At 40.6% G+C, this 12466-nt stretch overlaps 1 protein-coding gene across 3 annotated transcripts in view; it reads left to right on the plus strand.

Annotated features, from left to right (window-relative positions):
* VIPR2 (vasoactive intestinal peptide receptor 2) overlaps positions 1–12466 on the plus strand; it is a 99718-nt gene that overhangs the window by 72743 nt on the left and 14509 nt on the right. For all 3 annotated transcript variants that reach the window (XM_064366458.1, XM_064366502.1, XM_064366423.1), the window contains one exon: positions 11486–11627. In XM_064366458.1, coding sequence (XP_064222528.1) covers positions 11486–11627 — 142 coding nt within the window. The remainder of the gene's footprint in view (positions 1–11485; positions 11628–12466) is intronic.

Below are 12466 nucleotides of genomic sequence, written 5' to 3' on the forward strand. Positions count from 1 at the left end.
TTGGCCATTTGTACTTACATGTGAATTTTTTAAATTAACTTTTAAAAATGAACTTTTTTTTTTTTTTTAGACGGAGTCTTGCTCTGTCGCCAGGCTGGAGTGCAGTGGCGCAATCTCGGCTCACTGCAACCTCCGCCTCCTGGGTTCAGGCGATTCTCCTGCCTCAGCCTCCCGAGTAGCTGGGATTACAGGCACACACCACCACACCCGGCTAATTTTTGTATTTTTAGTAGAGACGGGGTTTCATCATGGTGAGGATGGTCTCGATCTCTTGACCTCATGATCCGCCCTCCTCGGCCTCCCAAAGTGCTGGGATTACAGGCGTGAGCCACCGTACCCAGCTTAAAAATTAACTTTTAATATCAATTGCCATTTTTGAAAAATCAGGCTGGATGGAGTGGCTCACACCTGTGATCCCAGCACTTTGGGAGGCCAAGGCAGGAGGATTGAACTCAGGAGTTCGAGACAAGCCTGGGCAACATAGGGAGACCCCATCTCTATGGTCTCTACAACAAAATTTAAAATTAGCTGGGTGTGGTGGTGCATGACTATAGTCTCTGCTACTTAGGGGCTAAGGGGCTGAGGCTGCAGTGAGCCGTGATCATACCACTGCACTCCACGCTGGGCAACAGAGCACGACCCTTTCTCTCAAAAAAACAAAATTATATTGCAATTTCATTTGGAATTGCATTGTATCTATAGATCAGCTTGGATAAACAGGACATCTTTCTAATTTTGAGTCATCCAACCTGTGATCATAGTAGATCCTTCAATTTGTTTTGGTTTTCTTTAATTTCTCTCAGTGTTTTATGATTTTCTGAGTGGAAGTCTTATACATAATTTAATAGTCATTCCTAAGTATTTGTTTATGCTATTACAAATATTTTGTTAAATTCCATTTCTAATTGTTTTTTGAGGTATTAGTATATTAATCTTGCTTCAGAGGTTAGGTACAGTGGCTTATGCCTACAATCCCAGCACTTTTGGAGGCCAAGGCAGGAGGATCACTTGAACTCAGGAGTTTGAGACCAGCCTGGGCAACAGAGACCAGCCTGGGCAACCCTATCTGAGACCAGCCTGGGCAACCCTATCTCAGAAGGAAAAAAAAAAATCTTGCTTCAGCCACCTCACTAAATTCATTTATCAATTCTTTAATTAATGCATAAATTCACTTGGATTTTTCTGTGTAATTCATGCTGTTTGTGAAGTACAATGTCAAATAGAAGTGGTGACAGCAGATTTTCTTATTTCTGAACTCAGAGTGAAAGCTTTCCATACTTCACTATAAGCATGATGTTTGCTATAGACATTTTGAAGATACCTTTTGCCAGATTAAGAAAATTCCTCTCAATTCCCAGTTTTCTGAGAGTTTTTGGTCATAAATGGCTTTTGAATTTTATCATGATTTTTATGTACATACGTTTTTTATCATTTGTTCATTTAATTTTAAATATTACATGGATAGATTTTTCCAATGTTAAATGTACCTCTCATTCTTAAATTACCCCATGTGGTTTTGACATATTTTGTTTTTAATATATAGCTGAACTCAGCTTGCTAATATTTTGTTGAGGATTTTCGCATCTACATTCATGAAATTGATCTATTGTTTTCCTTTCCCTGAGTCTGGTAAGGTTTGATGTTGGCCCATAAAGTGAAGAGGAAAGTGTTTCCTCTTTTCTATTTTTTGAAGTAGTTTGGGTTAGATAAGATGTTATATCTTCTTCAAATGTTTGGAAGAAGTCACCAGAAAAGCCATCAGAGCAGAGAGTTTTCTTGTGAGAAGGTTTTTTTTGGGGGTCCAAAATTTCTAAAACAGATAGAGAACTATTCAGATTCTCTGTTTCTTTGTATGTTAGTTCTGCTGAGTTGTACTTTTCAGGAATGTGTCCATTTCATCAGTGTTTTCAATGTTCTGTTACATTTTTAACGTGTGTAAGATCTATACCGATCTCTGCTTCTTCAGTCCTGGTATTGTCAATTTGTGTCTTCTTTCTTTTTATCTTGATGAGTCTTATTGAATAAAGTGTTATCAGTTTTATCAGTGTTTTCCCAGAACCAACTTTCAATCCTCTACAGTTTGTTGAGACGTGCTTTATGATCCAGCATGCCACCTCTTTTGGTAAAAGTTTCATTTTATTTTCAAAATAACTTAAATTCTGCAGTTCTTGACACGCTACATATGTCATTCACATCGTTTTTCAATGTTATTTAATTATTCCATATCTTTACTGATCGTTTTAACTGCTTTTTCTACCAGTACTGAAAGACGTTTATTAAAATCTCCGAATGTAATTGCGGGCTTGTCTATTTGTCCCTTTAATGCTTTCACTGTTTGCTGTCTATATTTTAATGTGTCACTAGGAGCATATCAGTTTAAACTGCCCATGTGTAGCAATGCCCCGACCTTAAAAATCTGCTTTGTCTGATATTTAAGATAGTTACATTCGCTTCATTTTGTGTTTGCAAGGTGTCTTGTTTTCTGTGCTTTTATTTTCTACTTCCCTGTGTCTTATACTAAATGTAGGTCTTTTATAAGCTCCATTTAATGGGAATTTGCTTTTTGTCTCCAGTCTTTATTTGCAAATGCAGCATCTTCGTACCACATACAGTCTACTTATAACAGCTCTGAATTCTAATCCAGCTTTCATTTCTTTGCTTTCTAATAGTCTCAGCTGTTCTTTGTCATTTTTGCACATATTCTTGTTTCCTTTGAATTGATCAAGTATTTGTATCATTCCAGTTTTCTCCTCTTTTGGACTGTTAGTCACACATTGTTATTATTCTTCTAGCTGTCACCCCAGATTCACAACAGGCATCCTTTTCCCATGAGTTAACCTCCAGTTACCACCTTTTACCACTTTCCAGTCAATTCAAGAATTTTACAGCATTTTCACTCCATTCACCTCTCATGTGTTTTGTGTTTTTGTCGTGTATTTTAATTCTATATATATCTTAAATCCCACAGGACATAACTACTGGCTGCTGTGTTAAAAGTCGTATTTACTCAGCGCTCCCCCGGCATTTCATTCTGGTGCTCTTCATTCTCCTGCATTTCATGTTTCCATCTGGGGTCATTTTCCTGCTGCAGGAAGCTTTCCCTGTGGCGTTTCTCAGCACAGTTCCACCAGCAGTGAATTCTTATGAGTTTTGATTGCTAGAAATCATTTTAATTTTGCCTTCATTTTTGAGACTATTTTGGGGAGTGTTAATTTCAGGGTTTTTTAAGTTTTTAATTTTCTATTTGATTGTCTTAATTTTAATATCTAATAAAATTCTTCATCTCTTTATCTGTTTTCTTAAATATATTACTTTTATAGTCTACGTCTTAAAACACTAGCATCTGAATCACTATTGTCTGGTTTTTGTTTTCTTTTTTTTCTTTTTTTTTGAGACAGAGTCTGGTTTTGTTGCCCAGGCTGGAATGCAGTGGCGTGATCTCTGCCCACTGCAACCTCTGCCTCCCAGGTTTAAGCAATCCTCCTGCCTCAGCCTCCCAAGTAGCTGGAATTACAAGCATGTACCACCATGCCCAGCTAATTTTTGTATTTTTAGTGGAGACAGGGTTTCACCACATTGGCCAGGCTGGTCTCAAACCCCTGACCTCAAGTGATCCACCTGCCTCGGCCTCCCAAGGTGCTGTGATTACAGGCATGAGCCACTGTGCCTGGCCAGTGTTTTTTCTTTTCAACTTGGCTTTTGATTACTTAGTCCTGTTTCTGGAATACCTAATAATTGTTACTGAATTTACAAATACTTAAATTGCAGAGGCTTCAGGTGATATCTTACTACAGAGGATTTGAATTTTTCACAGTAAGAAGAGCAGACCAGCCTGGGCCGTCGGGGCCAAGTGGGTTTCGGGCTGGTTTGGGAGCTGCGAAAGGCAGCTTTTTAGGGTCACCCTGGTCCTTTCCTGAGGGATTCTCCTTCACGGCCACAAGTGGAGGTCCTCTTTAGTGTGTGTTCCAATTAAGTCTTCTCTGAAGAGAGTTATAAACAAAATGTTCTGAATACTTTTTAGAAAAGCAAGATGTCACATAAAGTTAAGCCCCAAGAAAGGTTCATGTTGACATTTCATGAGGGTCTTGCTGGAAGAAGAGAATTCCAAGAGAGAAAGTTTTATGGGAGTGCGTGCTTGGCAATAGGCATGCTCAGAATAGGAACGCTCAGATGACCCACGGAGGTCACCACACAGCTACGTGCAGGAACAGGGTGGCATCGTGATAGAAAAAATAAAAATAAGGCTCAGGAAACTGAAGGCCAAGAATGAGGAACCTTTTGAGTGGGAAAGAAGGGTCCTCCATGCCTTGAACAAGTGGACCCAGCAGAGGTTTGTGGAAGGAACTAGAGAAAAGCCCCTGGAGCTGTGCAGGACATTGGGGAGGGCTGAGCTGGAGTGCACGCTGGCTGTGGAGGAGTTCAACGGGTGCCAGGGCAAGGGAGAGCGGAAAACGCTGTCAGGATCAGCAGTGTCTGACTGAAACGTCAGCAAAGCCTCTAGCGTAATTGTAAGTGTTCTAGTATCCTCATTTTAACATTTTATTTTAAAAATAAAAAGAAACCAGTGAAATTAATTTTAATAATACAGTTTATTAAAGTTGTTAAATCCAAAATATTACTTCAACATGTAATCAATATAAAAGAATGTTAATGAACTATTTACATTCTTATGTTCAGAGTAAGTCTTCAAAATCCAGTTTGTAGTTCACACAGCACAGTTCAATTTTGTCACTGATTTGTATTGGAAGTTATTTGATCTGCCTTTACAGTTTTTAAAATTTACAGTTGAAAAAGTTGTTCAAACATATCTAGCTGTCCAAACATACGTAAGCTCTCCAGCAAGTCACTCGGGTGCCAGGAGTCATTTCCCTTTACTGTTCATATCCACATTAACAAAACTAGGTCACCGTTTTTAGAGAAGTTGATTTAACTTTGAAGCAAAAGCACCTTTGTTTGAAAATTATGTTTTCTCAAGTTAAATAAGCTTACCCTTGTAGCAGTGTAACTAATGTCAAATTCAAAGGAGCAACACAGAAACTGGCAAACAACTCTAAATTCATTGATATGAAAAAGCGTTCCTCAAATTTATATGGTAGTTTTCTGCCAGTTTACGTAGTTCTCTTTATTGCAATTAAAATATTCTGCACATTTATTCATGTTAGAAAAACATGAAATCATTAGTTACGATTTATATTATGGGAAGTGTTTATTTCCACATAATTTTTCATACCTAGCTATGTCACAAATGAGCTTTCCTTTCTTCAAGGTTTCAAAGTCAACAAGATAGAAGTGAGAAACCATAAATTATATTGTCACTTTGCCTTTGATTATTGAATATTTGGAAAGCACTTATTGTTTGAGGAAAGTCCTGACTTGGAGTTACCAATGGAGTGAACATTGTAAAATTCTTCCATGACTCACCCAAGCCTTGGCAAAGAACACCAGATCATTAAGTTCACTGTCTTCTTTCTTTCTTCTTACTGTTGTGTAAACTCTCTGCAGTTCAAAGCATTTGCACATAAATATTGAAAGATTTTAACAACTACATTCTTGGTGATTTTTCTAGAGTCTGCTTCATAAAATGGAACACAGATACTTTCAATAGTATTATACAGTGGATTGAAGCAATAATGGGAATATCTGTCCCTTATTTTAAATTCTAAATGAATTGCAATAAATTCAGATTTTTGACCTACCATAGCTGGAACAGTGTCTGTCATAATAGAAACTAAGTTTTGTATATGTAATTGAATTCTTTGACAAATGGAAACTATGAAAAAACTTACCCTATAATTTCTAATTTTTGGGCCATCAATTGACATTTATTTATAAATTTGGAATTCCTCTGAAATTAAAGTATTCAAAGTATTAATTGTCCAGTTTCTCTTAACCACACAACTCATCAAAATCAAAGAAAACTACTTGCAACTTTTCAAGTTTTAAGTTAAAGGATCTTTTATAAATTTTTTTTTTTTTTGAGACAAAGTTTCACTCTTGTTGCCCAGGCTGGAGTGCAATGGTGCAATCTCAGCTCACTGCAACCTCCACCTCCTGGGTTCAAGCGATTCTCCTGCCTCAGCCTCCCAAGTAGCTGGGATTACAGGCATCCGTCACCATGCCCAGCTAATTTTTGTATTTTAAGTAGCGATAAGATTTCCCCATGTTGGTCAGACTGTTCTTGAACTCCTGACCACAGGTGATCCACCCGCCTCAGCCTCCCAAAGTGCTGGGACTACAGGTGTGAGCCATCGTGTCTGGCCCGTGATCTTTAGTAATGTCAGAAAGGGCTTGTACTCTGTGGGCAATGCTTTGGCTTAATTGAAATTTTTCACTTTTTGTAAAATATCTTTCTTAGTCTGTTCTTTATATTTCTCTAACAACGTTTACATAAATGAAATAAAAATTTCTTTTAACATCTTTTTGGATAAAAATTATTTTTTTATGCAAGAATCCAAATTGTTTTACAGCTGGCCATAATCATTTAAAAATTTGAAGGGGAGAGTAGATTTTCAAAATTTATGGTAAAATGCCTACAACATAAAATTTACCATTTGAGCCATCTTAAGGTATACAATTCCTTGGCATTAAGCACCTTCATAGTGTTGCATAACTATCACCATTGTCTCGTTCCCAAACTTCCTATCATCTCAAAAGGAGCCCCCTACACATTAGGCAGTCACTCCTATTCCCCTCAGCTCCTGGAAACCAGAATCTGCCTTCTCTGTCTATGGAATTGCCGCCTCTGGATGCATCATAAGTATGTGGCCTTTTGTGACTGGTGTCTTTACTTCGCATAATGTTTTCAAGTTCCAGCCACATCAATACTCCGTGCCTCTTTATGGTTGAGTAATATTTAGTTGTATGGATATGCCACGTTTTGTTTTTCCATTCATCTGCTCATGGACATTTAAACCGTTTCGCCATTTGCCTATTGTGAATAGAGCTGCTGTGAACATTCATGTACACATTTTGTTTGAATACATGTTTCCAACTCTTTGGGGCATATACCTACAAGTGGAATTCTGGAACATATTATAATTCTGTGTTGAAAAACAACCAAACTACTTTCCACAATGACTGTACCATTTTACATTTCCACTAGCAATATATGAGGGTTTCAGTTTCTTCACATCCCATCCAATACTTTTTATTTTCTCTTTTTTTAATTTTATTATTATTATTATTATTACTGTTGCCCTCTTAGTGGGTATGCAATGATGCATTGTGGTTTTATGTGCTTATTGACCATTTCTATAGCTTCTTTGGAGAAATCTATAGTCAAGTTTTTGCCCATTTTCTAATTGGGTTTTGTGGTTGAGTTTTAAGAGTTATTTATATATTTCCTTATCAGATGTATAATTTACAGGCATTTCTCCCATTCTGGAGGTTTTCTTTGAACTCTGTTAGTAATGTCCTTTAATGCATAAAAGTTTTTAATGTTGATGAAGCCCATTTTATCTGTTGTTTTCTTGCTATGCTTTTGATATACATAAGAGCATAAGAAATCCAACAGAACCTAATAAACTTGTGGTGACACCTCAGGTACACGGGAAATCCAGAGGTTATGAAGATTTGCTCCCATGTTTTTTCAAAGGAGTTTTACAGTTTTAGCTCTTACGTTTCGGTCATTGATTCATTCTGAGTAATTTTTAATGTGCTGTGAGGTAGGGGTCCAACTGCATTCCTTTACATATGGACATCTGCTTGTCACAGCACCATTCGTTAAAAAGACTATTCTTTCCCTATTGAATGTCCTTGGTACCCTTGTCAAAAACCAAACAGCCATAGATGTGTAGGTTTATTTCTGGACTCTCGGTTCTGTACCACTGATCGATATGCAGTGCCACGCTATTTGGTAGTCTCTAGTAAGTTTAGAAATTGAGACGGTTCGTTCTTCAGCTTTGCTCTTTCTAAGACTGCTTTGGCTGTTCAGGATTCCTCGTAATTCTGCACGACTTGAGAATTTTGGCACTCCTGCGTGCGTGTGCTGATGCACTTGACGGGGCTCCACAGGCCTCTTAGGCTCCTGGGCTCTCTTCATTTTCCTTCATTCTTTGTTTTCTTTCTGCTCCTCAAACTGAATCATTTCATTTTACCTCTCTGCAAGTTCACAGATAATTTCTTTTGCCTGCTCAAATCTAGGCCAGTGAAGTGACTCACGCCTGTAATCCCAGCACTTTGGGAGGCCAAGGCAGGCAGATCACTTAAGGTCAGAAGTTTGAGACCAACATGGTGAAATCCCATCTCTAATAAAAATACAAAAATTAGCTAGGCTTGGTGACAGGCACCTGTAATCCCACCTACTCGAGAGGCTGAGGCAGGAAGATTGCTTGAATCTGGGAGGCGGAGGTTGCAGTGAGCCGAGATCATGCCATTGCACTCAAGCCTGGGTGATAGAGCGAGACTTCATCTCAAAAAAAAAAAAAAAAAGAAATCTGCTTTGACCTTCTCTAGTGAATTTTTTAGTTTAATTGTGCATTTCAGCTCCAAAATTTCTATTTGGTTAGTTTTTGTAATTTCTGTCTCTTTATTGATATTGTCTATGTGTTGAGACATTATTCTCCTGGTTTCCTTTTTTTCCGTGTTGTTTTGTTTTTTGATTTTTGTTTTCTCTTTAAGCATATTTAAGATAGTTTATTTAAAGTTGTTGCCTATGACTTTAAGGCAGAAACTTAAGGTAAATATATTTCATGTGATGCCTCAGGGACAATTTTTGTTGATTCACTTTCTTTCTCCTGTAAATGGGCCATATTTTCTTATTTCTTTCTGTGCTTTACATTTTTTTTGTTGAAACTGGGCATTTTGAATATTCTGATGTGATGACTCTGGAATCACATTCTCCCCACTCTAGGATTTGCTGCTTCTTGCTGCAGGTTGTAGTTGTTTATTTGGAGACTTTCTAAACTATTTTATAAAGACTCTTGGTCTTTGCTGGTCTCTGAAGCCTCTATACTTCTAGCTCAGTCGTCAGCTGGTTGTTTGACAGAGATTTCCACAAACACCTGGAGCGAAAGACATAAAAAAACTGAAAGAAAAAAGAAAGTGCTCTCTCCAGGCCTTTGCAGGCTGGCTCTGTGTTGGAAGCACTCCTTCAGTGCTTGACCAGACTGTTTCCAGCTCTGCCTTAGCCCTCGCCGCCTGCTTGTGCCGAGCCCAAAGAGCAGCTGAGAGAAGAGCTGGTGGGATTCTCTGGTCCTTTCTGCCCTGAATGTGCGCCTGGATTCTAGGTTCCCCATTTCATGTAAGAGCTTCTTGAAGCCCTTATTCTCCAGGATTCTTACCCCCAGCCTTTCCTCTCAGGCTATCAGAGAGCCTGTTTTCCTCAACTGCCAAGTGTTTCCTGAGCTGGCAGCGGCTTGTACATTCAGCTTCCAGCATGTCTGCAAAGCCACTTCTCAGCCTGAGAAATCTGAGTCTTTTGCCCAGAATCCGCAGAAAGGTCGAAACAAACACAATTCCTTGGGTTTATGAAATTCCTCCAGGACCAAATACCCACAATAGGAACATGGGCTTCTGTCTTCAAAATGACCACCATGTTGGGGGAGGCTGGGGCAAAGGTGAGCTAAATACAGCATGCTCTCTGCCTATTCAGGGCCTTTCTCCAGGCTAGGGGTTCACTTGGTTGCCATCAGCCTTTGAGTATCTTCCAGGGCTCTGGGCCCTGGTTGATTCCAGCAGTTTTTCCTGGGTTTTTTAGTGTTTCTTTAATGCTCCCTATGCTACCATTTTCACTGACCTCCTTTGTTAGGATTTTAACCATTTTTTAAATTGTTGATAGGAAACTTCTCGAATTCAATATGTATTTGCTAAAAACATTTCTTCATCTCATCCACTTTATTATCAAAAAAAATCTTAACAGAGCTTTTTCATTTTTCTCTGCTACAGCAAATTGCAGTTGCCATTCATGGTGAAACTTGCTTCATGCCCTCAACTCTTTTATTTCTCTGTGTTTCTCTGGTGATAGTATGAGTTTCTCATCTCTACCTCGTTCTGCATCAGTATTATGCCTTCATTTTTAATTCTAAAATTTGACCACAGTTATTTCTTAAACTAGAAAAATAAGTATTATAATTAAAATCACAAGTGTTTCCACTTTATAACTAAGTATGATTTACACAAGTATTACTATAATTCATGCTGCCTCCATAAAGTATTCATGTTGCAGTGTTCCATTCATGTATAGAAAAAAATCATTCAACTCAATCTGTCACTATCAGACCCGTGGCATACTGAGGTGAAGTGCTAGGCGGAGCACACGCACCCGTGACACACACACACACAATGCAGCGCCGTGCACGACACAGCAGCTACAGCGAGATGGTGCTCCCAGGACGAGAAAGTCATGTGTAATGGAAACAGCTTACACAGCTTCCATTTTAAAATTTAATTAAAAGTAAAGAAAACGTTAAACGCAGCCCTTAGGTTCTTAGTTGAACTAACCACATTGCAGTCTCCATTGCTCTGTGCAGCCCATGGAAGCTGACTGGAGAGCACAGGTCAAGAGGCACGAAGAGTTGAAAGTCACTGTGAGTGGGAGAAGGGGAGGCACTGACCTGTGGTCTGACCCACGCCAAGCATCCGTCATGAGGGCCAGCAGGGGTGATGTGCAGAGTCCAGGCAAGGCCAGGAGGCCAAGGTGTCAGTCTGGGTCCAGAGACAGGCTCTCAGGTGATCCCAGAGGGTTTGGTGTGGGGCCTGCCTTCCACAGCATTAGTGTGACTAGGAGAAAATCAGCTTTTAGAAAAGGCAGCTTTTCCCACCTAACAAGGGAAGTTATGCATCAACTGGAGTAAGACCTTCGAGGGCCAGGTATTAATCGATTAGCTGAGGACAGGCTGATGCTGCCTTCTCACTCAAGGTGGAAGAGTCAGAGCAAAAAGGGGACTCAGGGATGGAACAGGAGAAGTAGGAGAGAAGCAGTCGTCAGCCTGAGGGCCCGGAGCCCAGGCCCCAGAACACCAGATGTACCGGCCACTCAGCCTCCACACCTGTGACACAGGCTTCTGCCATGGCAGGCCCTGGACTGCGTGCCACTTGGCTTATGCTTTTACCCTAAAATCTCTTCTAGGAATCTAACCTAAGGAAATAGTACAAGATAAGGGAAAAGATGTGCAAAAATATTTATCATTTATTATTTTTTACTTTTAAATTCTTCTTTAGAGAAAGGGCCTTGCTCTGTGGCCTAGGCCGGAGTGCAGGGGCGCCATCAGCTCACTACAGCCTCAAGTTCCTGGGCTCAAGTGATCCTCCTGCCTCAGCCTCCCAAAGTTCTGGAATTAAAAATATTTATCACAATGCAAAACTAGAAACTTAAAGATACAATGATAGAGGAATAAATAAATGATTCACTTCCATAAAAAGAAAGCAACTTTAAGATTAAAACCACCCAGGTGATTATTAGGGTGTTTCCAAAATCAGTGTTGATTCTCTCTCCGTCCCTCCCTCCCTTCCCCCCAATCCCTTTCTCCCCCCTCCTCCGCTTCAGGAAGCTGCACTGCACCAGGAACTACATCCACCTGAACCTGTTCCTGTCCTTCATCCTGAGAGCCATCTCAGTGCTGGTCAAGGACGACGTTCTCTACTCCAGCTCGGGCACACTGCACTGCCCCGACCAGCCATCCTCCTGGGTGAGGCTGTCCCCACCACAGGGTCCCACCCTCTCGTCCCTTTGTCTCTGTTCCCCCTTCTCACGATGATGATGTCTCAGTGCTGGCACAGGGTCTCTGTCAGGACACAGGGTCACAGCTGAGAAACAGAGACTGGCAGAGAGGCTGGGGCCAGAGCAGGCCCCGTCAGCAGCTGAGACATGGGGGTGGTGCTGAGGCAGGGAGGGTGGGGGGTCCCAGGCGCCACCAGGGCTGGGAAATGAAAGGGCCCTGAGCCCTGACCCCCACAGTCCTAGACTGAAGAAAGCCACACCCTTCCTCACACACATCTGGGTTGGGAAATCTTGGCACAGACGAACACACACAACTCCCAGATTCTGAGCAGTAAATGCTTCCTTCCAGACTGCTGGAAGAACTTGATCTGTGTCACAGATAAATTCCGTGCAAAGCCTGATTGTGAAGCCAGCTGCAGGTCTGTGAATATCTTGGGTCCAGCTCTTTGATATGAGGATAATCTTAGTTATTAGTTCCTATAAATGCAGTACAGGGCGTTTCACTCCACCCCGGCCTTCTCCCTTGGCTGTGTTTGTGGTGGTTCTTGGTGGTTATTTAGCACCTAATCAAGTCAGTTTAACACAGCAAGTGCTGTTGAGTGCCTCCTACACGCAGCTCATTCTACCAAGCACATCCGTCTGTGAAGGATTCATGCCCCGGTACCTCACTCTCGATTGAGACCCTCGCTACCAGGGTTCTTCTGCAGGAGCCAGGATTGCCCAACTCTCCTCCCGCATTCCACACAGATAGGTCCGAATGCTGACACAGTTGTTCAGTCTGAACAGACGAATAAACTTAGTTTTAAG

The sequence above is a fragment of the Aotus nancymaae genome, unplaced genomic scaffold, assembly GCF_030222135.1.
Source record: "Aotus nancymaae isolate 86718 unplaced genomic scaffold, 86718_ANA_hifiasm-v0.15.2.pri h1tg000002l, whole genome shotgun sequence".
NCBI lineage: Eukaryota > Metazoa > Chordata > Mammalia > Primates > Aotidae > Aotus > Aotus nancymaae.